Below are 16327 nucleotides of genomic sequence, written 5' to 3'. Positions count from 1 at the left end.
CACCTGCAAATATTCATCTCGTTTTCAAATTCCATTAGGCCTTCAGCCCACACTAACAAACACCTTGCTGTAAATGTTCTGGCCAGTATCCCAGTAGAGCCATCCTCCCCTTCATCCTCATATTCTTGCACTGGCATTGCAGGGCCACGTTGACAACATTCCCCGCGGTCTGTCCCCAGAAGCCTTCTCCACGCTTGGAGTGGTCAACCACATTCTTTGTCACACGGAGCAACTCTTGACTTTGTCCTAGTGGCTATGCCGCGTGGCCGGCTCACGGATAGACTCTGCATGGAGTATTGTAGCTCTCACAGCTTGGAATTAGAAAGTTCTCCTTAGTGATCCATAAAAAAGATTCCATGAAACAATACCCCCCTCCCCAGTTACCCGGGCTTCGACAGCCCAAAGCCCTCTCCCTGTCCGCAGGTCTATTTGTGTCAGAATGGAGGTTCCCCATCCCCTTCCTCGGTCAAGTCCTCGAGTGGGGTTTGGGTTCATCTCCCAATGTCCAGACAATAAATACGTTTATTTCTCGTATTTTGGTTTCTGTAGAGGCTTTAGGTTTTTTTCATCTCCCATTCCTGAAAGAAAGGAAAAGAACATGAGGTTAGACAGCAGAGAGGATACATGTGGATTGTGTCTAACACAATGAAGAGTCCAGTCACTGCATTAGACTGGCATTTGGCCAATTACTAAATGCTATGTTGGCAGATATTTGTAAATTTCAGTTCAGTCAAGGAAGGACCACTGGCAATAGTGAAAGGTCATTCATATTTTGCAGCCCCCTCACTACATCTCAGGGAGCTGTACTGCTCTTGATCAACTTGTTGTTTGCAAACTACCTACAGCAGAGCAGCAGCAGGTGCTAAAGCACAGAGTTAAAATCATATAACCAAGATCTAAAAACCTATCCCCGTATTGAATCGCGATAGGAACCAAAGACGCCGATACTCACAGTTAAAAATGTAACGACTAGACCACGTCTCAAAACAGCACACCAAGGTGAGGAAGAGAGAAGGAAAGCATGAGATAGAAAGGGAAAGGTACTTCACTGGGATCGAAGAGAGAGTAAGAGAGTGGAGTGAGACTGAAGGGGACTTTGAAAATGAAGGTCTCTTACACACCACACTTTTGTGTTGTTATTGTTATTCTTCTAAAGATCACTTTCTCCGTAGCCGAGTGAAATGTAATTTATCCCTGTTCCAGTGATATTCCCCACAGTTTCTTCCTTCCCTGAATCTTGAGTGCGCAACCAGTCTGACCCACAAGCATCTGTGGGCCTTTTAGTTGCTGGTTCTTGGTTATTATTCTGTGTGAATGCTATCGCTTTCCGTAGGTGCCCCTGAGCAACCAATACCATTGAGCCGTGACTGAATGAACAAGCTACTTACTCCTAAGGCACTGGGGGGCATATTTCCAATTAACCTACGGGGCGCGTTGTAGATCCAAAATTGCTAACGCCATGCTTCGTCAGTTTAGAAACGCAGGGATACGGCGCATTCCTGCGTTTCCATCAGAGCTGACGCTAAATTTAGCTGCCTAGCGCCAACGCAGGCACCCTTGTGCCATAGTGCAAGGTTGTCTGTGTTGCAGGGAATGATTGTTCATGTACAGGAACGTGCCCCTTCCTGGACATAAACAATTCATAATGGCGATTTGTAATTTCTATGTTTGCTGCTTTTGCAGCACACATAGAAGTTGCAACTTGTCATTTTAAATTTTTTGTTTATGTGCAGGAAGGGAAACCTTCCTGCACATGAACAATCGCTAATGGCGATTTGCTGTTTCTATGGGTGCTGCATAATACAGCACACATAGAAACAGCAAAAACGAGGAGAAATTAATCCTTTCTCCTCGTTTCGCCAGGTTAGACCAAGTTTTCCCTGGTCTTATTTTTGGCGATGCCCCATATTTACGCCACCCTTGTAAATAGGGGGCAGCGTCAAGAGCAATGGATGTTATGGCGAAACGCCCTCCACAACACCCATTGCCCGCCCCATTCACGCTATGTGAAAAGGGGCTTTATTTACAAGGCGGCCAAGTGGCTTAACAAGGCAAAAGGCTTATCCCCACCAGAACGCCATAAAAAGTGATGTTCTGGTGGCAATAAGCCCTTGTAAATATGACGCTCAGTTTTCCGGAGATAATAAAGTTGAGCAGTGGTAAAAGTTAGAAACGCCAATACAGCAAGACATTGTAAATAACACACAATAACCTCAATGTCTCGTATTTTTATATAATTGAAGAAGATTAGAACTTGCATGAACCGGTAAGTAAAAATAACAGTCAGATATATCCTACTTATTGAAAAACAGAATGCATTAGCACTTTCTGGGGCTTGAATACAACCACTAAACGTCTTTATATCAATAATAAGTTAGGCACTTATTTTATATAATCTTGACCCTAAGGCCAATGTTATCCTTTGGGGTTGTGCTTGGGTGATATTGAAGGACTTAACCCCTTCCCCGCTCATGACGGAACCACTCCGTCATGAGCCACGGTTGCGCTGTGCTCATGACGGAGTGGTTCCGTCATGCTGCGGCCGTTGGCGGCCGCTCTGCCCACGCGGCGCTAATTCCCCGCCTGTGCGGGCGATTAGCGCAGTGGGCGGAGTCGTGACGGAACCACTCCGTCATGAGCACAGCTCAACCTTGGCTCGTGACGGAGTGGTTCCGTCACGAGCACAGCGCCACCGCAACTGCCCCCAAACCCCCCCAGCGCCGCGGCAGAATTCCTGCCGCGGCAGGAGGTTAAGGACTCTTGACGTTGTTTACAATGTAAATAAACAAAGGGGCATATTTACAAGCCCCTAGTGGCATTGGCGCGTCACTTTTTTTTACGCTATGGTGGCGCACAGTGCATCTACAAGCATGGAATTTATGGCCTTGTAGATAAGGTGTAAAGCCACGCAGCTCAAGTCGCTGCGTTGCCTTACATTGCGGCAGGGAGGCGTTTCATGGGTGTTGCTGTGGGTGTTCCCACACAACTCCCCTAGATTTTGACACTGCCCCAGATTTACAACATAGCATGAATCTGGGGAAGAGCCAAACATGTATGCTTCCCCAGGGCAGGCATAATGAGGAGAAATGTGAAATGTTTACATTTCTCCTCGTTTTTTCCTCTTTCTACATGTGCTGCATTCAGCACACATAGAACAAGGAAAACGCCTTGTGATTATTTTTGTGCAGCAAGGTTCCCCTTCGTGCACAAAAACAATCATGCCAACAACGCAGACACCCTTGCACCATGGTGCATGGGTGCCTGCATTGGCGAACTGCTGCAATTTTCACACCGGGGCTGGCTGAAAGGACAGGAATGCACTGTATTTTGTAAATATGGTGCATTTCTGTCCTTCTGAATTGACGTAGCGCAGCACAAAAAAATTACTTGCGACACTGCCCAACACTAATTCATTGTAAATATGCCCCAAAGTTTCGGTTAAGGGGGAAGTGCTGAAATACAAAATTCCCTTCTGCCTAAAACTCACCAACTAAACACAGGTCACACCCAAGCAAGGAGGCATAAGTTGTCAAGAGACATAGGGCCTTATTTAGAATTTGGCGGATGTGAACTCTGTCACAAAGATGGGCCATCTGCCATATCACAGGTGCATTATGGCCAGGGCCACTGGAATTATATGCCAAGGGAGAACCAAATTATGCAACAAGGTTGATTACATTCTGCAGCAAGAAAAGACAAATTATGCGGCTTAATGTGGCACCTTGTATAATAGTATTACATCATTATTTTGACATTTTTACACTTGTTAACACTGTCTGGGCATTGGCTACACCTCATTTGTTCTAGTGTAACACTCAAATATAGCAATAAAAACAGAAAGGTGACCAATCAAGCTTTGCAAATGGCCTTCCACTGCTCTGCAACACGTGGCGCTCCACTTTTAGTAACTTTTCAACCGTTTAGGCTAGAAACCATTGTTTTTGTTAAAATCTTCAGATTATGCATCAGGTGGTGGATTATGTGGCACATCTATAATAATGCAAAAATTTGCTGCGGCTACACAATCGCATGATTGCAGAGGCCCCGATTATGGCCTATTTCACCTGTAAAATGGTGAAAGGGATAGCGATCACATTTTGTGAGGGAGAATGCCATCTGCCAAACTTTAAATAAGGCCATTAGTACACAGTTCAATGGTTAAAGTGGGCCAACTAACCAGTGTTCGGTGAGATATAGTTCAATTTCCAAGACCAGTTCCAGAACTAACTCTTCTTAATCACTTGTAATGAGCTGGATGGGTTTGTGAGTCCACATCTACTGTGGAGACTCCCTGAAGTTCTGAAATTAGGGGGCAACATCTCAAAGACAGCTAATTTGATGGATGTTTTATGGTGGCAAGTGCATTCTTGAGACTGGGATGGCCAATGGATACCAAGGCTGAAGTAGTTCTAACTGGGAGCTGGCTTTTAGGTTCAGGTTCACAGTAAGGCATAAAACCAGCATATCTCTGGAGCTGTAAGCGATAGTATAGTTCGAATGGTTCTCGAATCAGGATGTTCACCTTTAATGAAGGAGACCAGACCCTGTGCTAGTGATGTGAAGATTCCTAACATCAAAACTCTCCTGTGGACTGGAAAACGGCAGATACAGGCTCCTCAGGGGTGTGGGAGGCGTCTCTTCTCATGATGCTTGCCTGTGGTATTTGTCTTCGTCTTGCACTCAACCTGAATGGTCCCCTAGATAGATCTTCAGCTGGTTGGGGCTTGTGCGGTGGTTATCTATTCCAGTACTGATATCTCCCCAAAAATCTCTTTGTAGATCTCCCTTTAAAAATAAGCCTCCCTCCACCCTTTTAGGTTGCCAGATGATTCTATGACCCGAACTACAGGCTAACTGTTGCCCAACAACCATGAATCAGATAAGACAAACCGCTTGTGTTGTAACAAGATGTAATTGTTACTGTATTGAACTGAACATCTGCTGTCAAGCACGACAGAGGAGCTCCGTGGGATGAGTATTCTGAACTATATCTAGGAGATTGGATAAAGGTCGTGTTACTTAATGTAACTTTTTCATCGGAGAGCGTTCTTTGGGGGACAGTCGGACATCTGATGGACAGAGTATCCTGCCCTGTACCAAGACTTCGGGAGAGAGTCTGATGTTGATGAGCAGCCATTTCGGGAAACATGTGTGAAGGGGCAAGTGTTTGGCACTTGTAGGCACCTCAGTGACCCACTACACTCTTGCTAATGTTTCGAGGGGGTGAGGAAGCAAACCTTCCTGTTGTTGATCAAGTGGGTAGATCAATGCCTAATCAATGGAACAATATGAGTGCTGGTGCCCAAAGGTTTTTGGTAGGACACTGACAGCTTGATCAGTTGGTGAGGCCCAGTGGGTACTTTGTAAAACATAAGGGCCGGGGCTCTTGTCATGAAGCAGCTTGCACCAGCCTAAAACTGTTAGCGCCGCCTAAAACAGAACCAACTACTAACCATGAAAAGGGGAAGAGGATGTGGTGTAATGGCCACAGCTGCCAACTTCGGAGCTGGGGAACAACATTCAGGTCTCGGCGTCGGCTCCACATCCTGTGATTCTGGGCAAATCACTTAATTTCGCCGTAAATGAATGTGTCCTTAATTGGTGCTCATGAAAAGCACTGGTGTTGGTGATTAAGTGCTAGTGTTTAGCACCAGAAACCACCGGCTCAAATTAAGCACTGGTTTGGCCCACTTCAACTATTGATGCCAGCCGTTACTTTATAGAAACCTCTAAACACAATGACCGAGCTGTAGTCTGGTTGTGGCTGATTTCAGGGCACTTAGTACAAGCAGCCACGATTAAGTACCATTTTGCTCCCAACATATGGATGCTCCTATGGATACTTTATGCTTTGTGTCTGGCATTACATTTTCAATAAATAAGCTTCAGTTTAGAATTCTGCCACCCGGTGGTGAAAGGGTCTCACATGCAGACGAGTCAACGCAGGAACAGGACCAAAAAAAATATAACGTATAGTTTCTTACCTGTCGGTGCAGTTTTGCAGTTTGAAGACTTTCTGGATTCACTATGCTGTACATTATTCTGCCATCTAGTGGTTGGGTCCAGAATTTTAGTCTTTCTTCTTTTTTTTGTGGTCCAGTTGGGCATCGACATACCACCATTTGGTGTCCTTCGTGACGTCGATGCGCTTTCTCCGGAAGCTCCCACCTTTGGTCGTCGTCTTTGGATTCTTTTTTCTTGCCTTGTGTTAATCCTTCTCTTCTTTTAACCTTTAAAATCTTATTCTTGTTTTAATCCTTTTCCTCCTGTCACATCCTTCTGGTGGAGGAGGGTGGGATCGCTAGTGAATCCAGAAAGTCTTCAAGCTGCAAAACTACACAGACAGGTAAGAAACTATACGTTTTGCAGCGTGAATCTTTCTGGATTCACTATGCTGTGCATAGATTTTGTAGCGGTTTGTTGTTATTGTGGTGGCTGGGTGGAAGATGAGCTCTGGTTACTGAATATGTGTTGTAAGACTTTCTGTCCCACTTGCGCTTCCTTGTTCATTTGAATATCTACACAGTAGTGCTTAGTGAACGTCTGCACTGAAGACCATGTTGCGGCTTGGCAAATGTCTTGAATAGGCGTGTTTGCTAGAAACGCAATTGTCGCTCCTTTCTTCCTTGTTGAGTGAGCATGAACTGCTCCCTGTAACTGTTGTCCTGCTTACTTGTGGCAGAATTGTATAGTTTGTGCAATCCACCGTGCATTGGTATTTTTGGTAACTGGTAGTCCCAAAAAACTGCTGGTAAAGGATACAAAGAACTGCTTGGTCTTTCTACACTCCTTCGTTCTCTCTATATAGTGCATTACTGCCCTCCTGGCGTTTAATGTGTGTAGCGCCCTTTCTGTGCTTGTGGTTGGTTTTTGGAAAAAACTTGGTATTTGGATTGTCTGATTGATGTGGAACCGTGACACCACCTTTGGCATGAAGTGTGGGTCTGTTCTCATTACAATCCTATCATTGTGTATCTGAAGATAAGGCTCTTGAAGTGTTAGCGCTTGCAATTAACTTAATCTTCGTAGCGATGTGATAGCTACTAAGAAGGCTGTTTTTAGCGTGAGCATGTGCAGTGTAGCTCTGTGAATAGGCTCAAATGGTGCCTTCATCAATTGAGTTAGCACTACGTTGAGGTTCCATGCTGCTGCTGGCATTCTGTTTGGAGGTGCGATTCTCTTTGCACCTTCAAGAAATCTTTTAACTACTTGGGAGGTGAATAAGCTTTTCCCTGTTTCTCCTCTTGTGTAAGCTACTATCGCCGCTAAGTGCACCCTTAGGGATGTGTAGCTTAGTTTATTTTGTAGTAGATGCGTTAAGTATTTTAGTACTGTTGATTCCCTTGTAATTTTCTGTGAGAAGTTGGCCTGGTATATGATGTTCACTAGTTAAAGTGACCACCTTGTACCATGCCAAGCAACCCTTATGGTGTGGTTGTAAGTCAACCTTTTCGGACTAGCTGCCCTAGTGGTAGCGTAGGCTAAGCAGTCTTTGAGGCTAAACTCGTGAAGCGTGTTAAGCAAGCTGTTTTACCAAATGCAACCCCCCTTTTATACCAATGAAAGGACACCACACAGATATATATTCAAAATATATATGTATTTATTTCTCAAAGTAACCCCTAGTCTCTTTATGAGCACAGGAGCACAAATCGTCAAACAAGATTACAGTAGAATACACAGAAGTTGCACTTTATATGGATAGGCCCTGGTGGCCGCTCAAACCATATACTAAAATAGTGGTATAAGTACCACGAACAGAAAAGGGAAAAGGCCTAGGGCCTCTAGAATCGCTGGGCCTACAAGGAGCTAACTTCAGTTAGTGACCAGGAGGTCCATGGGTTGCGTGTGCAGAGCAAATAGTCACACGCGAGCTCCCATAGGTTTTCAATGGGTGCGTAAAAAGTACAAAGTTACTGCAAAAGGAATCTTCCGGATGGACTATGAACTCAAGATTGGAAACACAGACACTAGAGATGATACTCTACACTTGGGCACCAGAGTGCCAGCTTTACCTCACCCACAGGAAGCGGGTGCATAGGCGTCGAAGTGCATCGGGTTTCTTCTATCTGTTCAATGGAGCCTGTAGACAAAGATGCTGCAGGCGGCCGGTCCGGAAGAGATGCGGTGGATCCAAGAGTGGATCGGAGATGTTGAAGACCTGTAAGCAGAGGGGACAGTGTTCACAGTCACTAGCCAGTGACCAGCGTGTGACCAGGTGGGTACCAGGCGATGTCGGGTGCAAACAGGAAGAAAGGTGTAGCTTGTCTCTGCAGCCACGTGGTCCCTGAAGGTCGACGACGTCCAGGAGTCGGTTCACGAGCTGTCCCACGCAGGCTCTCGCTGTCGGCGGTGTCGGCGACTTGATAGAAGCAAACAAGCCTTGGCAAAAGCAATTGTTGTAGGAGATGAAATAAGCTGATGGTTCTGACCAGCAAGGTCAGAGGGACTGCTCCTTTGGAGGGGAGCAAGGGCCAGTCTGGAGCAACCAGACCAGCGGTGTATTTCGTGAAGTTCGTCGCCAAGATGGCCACTAGCCAGCGGGCCAGCAATCGGTTAGGCGCGTCGAGTGGCAAAATGCAGAAGGGCCCCACGCAAATCGTGGAGATGCTGGAGGGCTCACCTTTGGTGCAGATGCTGCTCGGGTGTTGGGCTTCTCAGATCCCAAAGCACAACTTGGAGGGAGCCTCGGTTGTTGCGCTTGCAGCTTGTCGTGGTCTTTTCAAGATGGCTGGCTCCACGTGTCTCGGTGCCTCCACGGGTCTCCTCTTCTCAGGGACTGTGGATCGGGCGGTGAGAGGTCTGGAGGTCCAGGTCTTGTCAGTCTCTGGGCTCGGGCTCCGGCGGGAGGCGGCGGCAAAGCAGACGTTGATTCGCTGGATGGTGCTTGCGTTAGCAAGGTGGTCACTCCCTGACCACAGGGGAGATTGGCTTCAGTCCTCTGTGTGGCAGAGCGTCGAAGTTCCCGTCTTCTTCTTAGTTTCAAGTTGATTCCAGGATGTCTGAAGTCTTAGGACACAGCTCCTACCTTTAAACGGATTCTAGGGGCCGGACTACCTGCTAGGTCCCTCTCTAAGGGTGGGACCAGGAAGGGGGGTGGTTACACCCCCAATCCTTTGTCCAGCTCGCCCCAGGCCCGGGACTGGTGTGCCCCAGGACCGGTTTGAACTGGCATATGCACCGAAGCTCCTTGTGAGCCTCAGGCATGTCTGGTTCTATTCAAGCCCTACCTGACCAATACACAAAATCCTGTCTGGGGTGGTGCACGCACCTCCCCTGGCAGGAAACCCTTTGTCCACACCTCCCAAGCTGGAAGGAATCCCAGCAGCAGGAAGGCAGACTTGTGTCTGTGGTGGCAGCATCCATTTTGTGGAGCTGAGGCTATGTCTGATTTTACCCGGGTTTCAGGTACTGTACATGTCGTGTCCCTCTAGAAGGGTGGAATGCTAACCCCGTCGCCAGAATTGGCGAGGGGTTAGTATTCCAATTCGTATGACACCTTACTCGACATGTATTGATAAAGCCAAACCAAAGATAGCATTTAACCGCGAGGTTCATAATGCACTTAAGAGTATATGGTATGACGATATCTGGAAACAGTAGAAGGAAGTTGTTCCGACCACTGCAGACAGGCTCAGCTCATGCCAGAGCACCATCTCACATGGAACCAAGCACTCTGCCTTCAGGATTGTTAAGGCCTGCCATAGGAGTGACTTATAGGTTACCAGGTGTCCCATTTAAGGTTAGGTATAGGTATACTACACCTAAGTAAGAGGTGGTTACACCAACTTACCCCAGCTGAGTGATCAGCCAGTTGTGTCAAATTTGTTAGGCCAGTCCAGGGGTGGCACAATACATGCTTCAGCCCCTGGTAGGCCTTAGATACACCAATGCCCTGGGTACCTAGTGTACACTGGTACAGGGGCTCACAGGGTGATCCAATTCCAATAGGTTATGCACCTAGGGTGCACAGTGTTAATTTAGTAGAGAGAACAGCAGGCTGGGGGTCTGATTGGCAGGCCCACAGCCTCAATATGTCAAAAACCAGTGAAGCAAAAAGCAAAAATTTGGGGTGACCATAGGATAGCAGACCCTACTCTCCTACACAACCCCCCCCCCAAACGCAGGGACATTAAACTAGCCTTGACCAGTCTCGTCTTCATGTCCTAAGTGGAAGTACCTGGAGAGACCATCTGCATTCCCATGGTCAGTACCTGGCCGGTGCTCCACTGTAAAGTCCATCCCCTGTAGGGAAATGGACCACCTAAGCAGTTTGGGGTTTTCACCCTTCATCTGATTTAGCCACAAGAGGGGCTTATGGTCGGTCTGAATCTTGAAGTGAGTGCCAAACAAGTATGGCCTCAGCTTCTTCAGGGCCCACACCACAGCAAAGGCCTCCCTCTCAATAGCTGACCAATTCTTCTCTCTGGGGGTCAACCTTCTGCTAATAAAAGCAATGGGTTGGTCTTGACCATCTACATTAAGTTGTGACAGCACAGCTCCCACACCCAACTCAGAAGCATCTGTTTGGACAATAAACTCTTTGGAGTAGTCAGGACTTTTCAGGATAGGTGCAGAGCACATGGCCTCCTTCAGGTCATCAAATGCCTTTTGACAGCTTACTGTCCACTGAACCTTTTTGGGCATCTTCTTGGATGTCAGATCATTAAGAGGAGTCACAATGGACCCATAGTTCTTAACAAACTTCCTGTAGTACCCAGTCAAGCCCAAGAAAACTCGAACTTGAGTCTGGGTGGTTGGAGGGGACCAGTCCTTTATGGATTGTATCTTACTCTCCAGTGGTTGAACTTGGCCTCCACCTACAAGGTGGCCCAAATATACAACCTTACTCTGCCCTATCTGGCACTTAGTAGCCTTGATAGTGAGGCCTGCCCTTTGCAGAGCCTCAAGAGCCTTCTTCAGGTGGATCAGGTGATCCTCCCAGGTGGAGCTAAAGACAGCAATGTCATCAAGATATGCTGCACAAAAGTCATCCAACCCAGTAAGGACTTGGTTCACCAGCCTTTGGAAGGTGGCAGGTGCATTCTTCAGACCAAAGGGCATCACCACAAACTGATAAGGCCCACCTGGGGTTGAGAATGCTGTTTTGGCCTTAGACTCCTCAGCTAATCTGATTTGCCAATAGCCAGCTGTTAAGTCAAATGTGCTCAAAAACTTTGCAGAAGCTAGTTTGTCTATGAGCTCATCTGCCCTTGGAATAGGGTGTGCATCTGTCCTGGTGACAGCATTGAGACCCCTGTAGTCCACACAGAACCTCATCTCTCTCTTGCCATCTTTGGTGTGAGGTTTGGGGACCAGAACCACTGGGCTAGCCCAGGGGCTCTCTGAGGGTTCAATGACACCTAATTCCAGCATTTTATGTACCTCAGCCTTTATACAGTCCCTGACGTGGTCAGGTTGTCTGTAGAGCTTGTTCTTTACAGGCAGACTGTCACCAGTGTCCACAACATGGGTACACCAGTCAGTTTGGCTAGGTATTAGGGAAAACAGATGTTGAAATGATTGTAGAACTTGTCTACATTCAGTCTGCTGATGGGCAGTGAGGTTGCCTCCAAGGGTCACTCCTTCAACTGAGCCATCTTCAGGGTTTTGAGACAACAGGTCTGGGAGAGGGTCACTCTCTTCCTCCTGTCCCTCATCTGTAGCCATGAGCAAGCCCATGTCTGCCCTGTCAACATATGCTTTTAACCTGTTAACATGGAGTACCCTGTGGGGACTCCTGGGAGTTCCTAGGTCCACCAAGTAGGTGACCTCTCCCTTCTTTTCCAGGATTGTATGGGGTCCAGACCATTTGTCTTGGAGTGCTGCTGGGGCCACTGGCTCCAACACCCATACCGTCTGTCCTGGCTGAAACTCAACAAAGACAGCCTTTTGGTCATGCCAAGCTTTCTGTAAGGCCTGGCTTGCCTCAAGGTTTTTGGATGCCTTCTCCATATACTCAGCCATCCTGGAGCGGAGACCAAGTACATAGTCCACTATGTCTTGTTTAGGCTTTTTGAGAGGTAACTCCCATCCTTCCTTCACTAGACACAGTGGGCCTCTTACAGGGTGCCCAAACAACAATCCAAAGGGGCTGTAGCCAACCCCCTTTTGTGGGACATCTCTGTAAGCAAACAGAAGGCAGGGTAGAAGGATGTCCCATCTTCGCCTGAGTTTTTCAGGTAATCCTTTGATCATACCCTTTAGGGTCTTGTTGAATCTCTCAACAAGCCCATTGCATTGTGGGTGATAAGGGGTGGTGAACTTGTAGTTGACACCACATTCCTTCCACATAGCTGTCAAGTATCCTGACATAAAGTTGGTACCCCTGTCAGATACTACCTCCTTAGGAAACCCCACTCTGGAGAATACTCCCAGCAGGGCCCTGGCCACAACAGGTGCTGTAGTGGTCCTAAGGGGAATTGCCTCTGGATACCTGGTGGCATGATCCACTACCACCAGTATAAATCTGTGCCCAGATGCAGTGGGAGGATCCATGGGACCCACTATGTCTATTCCCACTCTTTCAAAGGGGACCCCTACCACAGGTAGTGGTATTAGGGGGGCCTTTGTTGTGCCACCTGATTTGCCACTGGCTTGGCAGGTCACACAGGAGCGACAAAACTCCTTTGTATCTTCATTCATGTGAGGCCAGTGAAAGTGAGGGACAAGCCTGTCCCAAGTCTTGTTCTGGCCTAAGTGTCCTGCTAAAGGAATATCATGGGTCAAGGTAAGAAGGAAGCCCCTAAATTGCAGAGGTATAACCAACCTCCTGGTGGCACCAGGCTTGGGGTCTCTAGCCTCTGAATAAAGGAGCCCTTCATCCCAATACACTTTATGGGTACCTTGAGCATTCCCAGCAGCCTCAGCAGCAGCCAGCTGTCTGAGGGGTTCAAGAGAGGGACAGGATAACTGAGCCTGCCTCAACTCAGCCCTTGAAGGTCCCCCTGTCCCCAGAAACTCAACCTGATCAGGTTCAAGCTCTTCAGGGACAGTTCCTTCAGGGTCCTCTAGATCAGCTTCCTGGGAAGGTTGATCATCACTCTGAGGCAGGGGGGAAGGCACAGCCTTGACCCTCCTGTTCTTCTTCTTGGTAGGTGCTTGGTCCATTGTTCCAGGATCCAAGACCTGAGGTTCAGTAAGGCACTTTTTGGCCTGTGACCTGGTCACAGCAAGGACATGTGGTGATATACCTAACATCTCTGCATGTGTCCTGTACTCCACTTCAGACCATAGAGAACTCTCTAGGTCATTGCCCAACAAACATTCTACTGGGAGGTCTGCACTAACCACAACCCTTTTGAGGCCAGTTACCCCTCCCCATGAGAAGTTAACAACTGCCACACTATGTGAAGTAGTGGCATTGCTGGCATTGGTCACCAGGTAATTCTCACCTGGTATGTACTGTCCAGGATCCACAAAGCCTGGTGTCACCATAGTGACACTGGCACATGTGTCCCTGTAGGCTTGAGCCACTTTGTCATTAATTAAAGGAGTCTGTCTGTACTTGCCCAGGTTACTGGGGCTCACAGTCAGGGACAAATCAATGTCCCCATCGCAGATCAGGACTGCCTGTGTCAGGGTTCTGTCTAAGTCAGAATCTCCTTCAGTTCCCATAGTGATTCCCACTACACCCTTTGTCTGGGGACCAACACTGCTAACAGTAGTACTGGGAGCAGGTGCCTTAGGGGCAACAGTGTTGGGGGCTCCACCCTTTTTGCAATCACTAGTCCAGTGAGTTGTATTTTTGCAATGATTGCACCAGGGTTTCTTTTGACCTTCTTTCTTCTTTTTGGACTGTTGGGACCCACCCTCCTTAGCAGTAGTTTGGGGCCCTGTTGAAGACTTCTGGTCTTTAGATTTCTGATCTCCACCCTTTTGGTCTGTTTTATTCTGATCACCCCCTTGGCCCTGGTTCTTTTGCTTAACCCTGGTTCTGACCCATTTGTCTGCCTTCTTTCCCAATTCTTGGGGAGAGGTCATATCAGAGTCAACCAAGTGTTGATGCAGTTGCTGGTTTTGACAGTTATTTAAAATCTGTTCTCTCATCATCAAATTATACAATCCTGTAAAATCAGATACCTTACTTCCCATCAACCAACCCTCCAAAGCCTTAGTGGCACATTCCATGTATTCAGACCAGTCCTGAGTCTGTGTCTTTTGGGTGTCTCTGAACATTAACCTGTACTGTTCAGTGGTTAAGCCTAACCCATCAACTAGGACACTCTTCAGGACTCTGTAGTTTCTGACATCCTCTTCTCTAACAGTGAGGAGTCTGTCTCTGCCTCTTCCTTCAAAGGAGAGCCAGAGGATTGCTGCCCACTGGTCTTCAGGAACCTGCTGTACTTTGCAGGCTCTCTCGAGAGCAGTTATCCATTTGTGGATATCATCCCCACTTTTGTAGGGGGGCACAACCTTAGACAGGTTCCTATTATCAAAGACCCTATCTTTGTCCTTAGGGACAATGCTGCCACCAGTGGGTATAGACCCACTCTCTCTAGGTTGCCTAGCCTTGTTCAGTTTCTCTTCCATCAGGGCTACTTCTAGCTCCTGCTTCCTGATCCTCAGCTGGGCTTCCTGCATTCTGGCCTCATGTTCCCTCCTCTGAGGGGTGGTCATCCTTTTCCTGGAGTGACCTTGAGAGCCTCTAGAGCCATGAGAAGCATTGGATTCGCCTGAGCGATTCCTTTGCCTCCCAAGCCCTGTGTTAAGTCCACTGGGGAGATCCAATGGGGTAAACCCACTGTCAGTTCCCAATAGCCTTAGTTTAGCTGGGCCAAGTATAACACTTGGCACTGGGCTAGTTCTCCCTTCATCCTCACTCACATCTGTATCCCCCTCACTTTCCTCCTCTGTAGTATGGTGTTCATCTAAGGGATGGCTATTGGAAAGGGGTACCTCAGTGGCATCTTCAGAAGGGGGGCCTCCTGTTCCTGTCCCTAAGGGGGCTAACTGGGAAGCTTTCTCGAGCTCTTTCTGATTCTCATCATTCTGTAAGAGTTCTCTGAGCTCAGCAGAGGTAGGGTTCTTGGGCTGTTTAAGGCCTCTAAGAGTTGCCAAATGCCTGAGCTCATTCTGATTTAGGGTAGCAAAGATGGATGGTGCCCTCTGGGGGTCACTCTCAACAGAGATGGGTACCTTGGACCCCTCTGCCCCAGCCATTGCTCTTAAGTGTGGGTGGATGTGTTGCAATCTACCTACACTTGGGTTTACCTACTAAACTTATCTAGTAGTTGTAGTCAGGGTGTGCTACTCCCTTTGCTCTACAACAACTAAGTTCAGTAGAACTTAAGTATATCTAATCTTGTTTTATATGTACCTACAGGTACCTATGTGATCTTTCAATTGGTAACCAAGAGATTACAATGGTAAAACACAGCAAGCTCAAATCCAACCGCTGCTCACCAATGTGAGAAGTTGGCCTGGTATATGATGTTCACTAGTTAAAGTGACCACCTTGTACCATGCCAAGCAACCCTTATGGTGTGGTTGTAAGTCAACCTTTTCGGACTAGCTGCCCTAGTGGTAGCGTAGGCTAAGCAGTCTTTGAGGCTAAACTTGTGAAGCGTGTTAAGCAAGCTGTTTTACCAAATGCAACCCCCCTTTTATACCAATGAAAGGACACCACACAGATATATATTCAAAATATATCGAATAGTTTCTTACCTGTCGGTGTAGTTTTGCAGCTTGAAGATCTTTCTGGATTCACTATGCTGTGCATTATTCCGCGATCTTGTGGTTGGGTCCGGATTCGTAGTCTTTTCTTTGTTTTTTTTTTTTCGTAGCCCAGGTGGGCGTCGACGTCCACCATTTGGTGCACCTCCCGTGACGTCGTCGTGCTTCCTGCGGAAGTCCCACCTTTGGGGCGCCATCTTCGGTTTCTTTTTTTCCTTTCCCTTTTTTTTTTTTTTTTTTTTAACCCTAGGCGATTGATTAATCCTTCTTGTCCCTTTATCTGTATGTTTTCATTTCTTTGATCTTTTCCATTTTACCCCCTCTTCCTCCAGCCTCATCTTCCTGGCGGAGGTGGGTGGGTTCGCTAGTGAATCCAGAAAGATCTTCAAGCTGCAAAACTACACCGACAGGTAAGAAACTATTCGTTTTGCAGCGTGAATCTTTCTGGATTCACTATGCTGTGCATAGACTTTGTAGCGGTTTTCCTAATTCTGTGGCGGCTGGGTGGTAGATGAGCGTTGGTCGTTGAAAATGTGCTGAAGCACCTTCTGTCCAACCTGTGCTTCCTTGTTCATCTGAATGTCCACGCAGTAGTGTTTCGTGAACGTGTGCACAGATGCCCAAGTTGCCGCGAGGCATATGTCCTGGATGG

General features: G+C 47.4%; 1 protein-coding gene across 4 annotated transcripts in view; it reads right to left on the bottom strand.

Moving 5' to 3' along the window:
* Positions 1–411: 411 nt before the first annotated feature.
* Positions 412–16327, bottom strand: part of AFAP1L1 (actin filament associated protein 1 like 1) — a 275377-nt gene continuing 259461 nt past the window's right edge. For all 4 annotated transcript variants that reach the window (XM_085618165.1, XM_085618164.1, XM_085618163.1 and 1 more), the window contains one exon: positions 412–578. In XM_085618165.1, coding sequence (XP_085474291.1) covers positions 555–578 — 24 coding nt within the window. In that variant the 3' untranslated portion in view covers positions 412–554. The remainder of the gene's footprint in view (positions 579–16327) is intronic.

This window comes from Triturus cristatus, chromosome 7 (genome assembly GCF_964204655.1).
Source record: "Triturus cristatus chromosome 7, aTriCri1.1, whole genome shotgun sequence".
Taxonomy (NCBI): Eukaryota; Metazoa; Chordata; class Amphibia; order Caudata; family Salamandridae; genus Triturus; species Triturus cristatus.
This window is presented reverse-complemented; position numbering and strand designations above follow the sequence as displayed.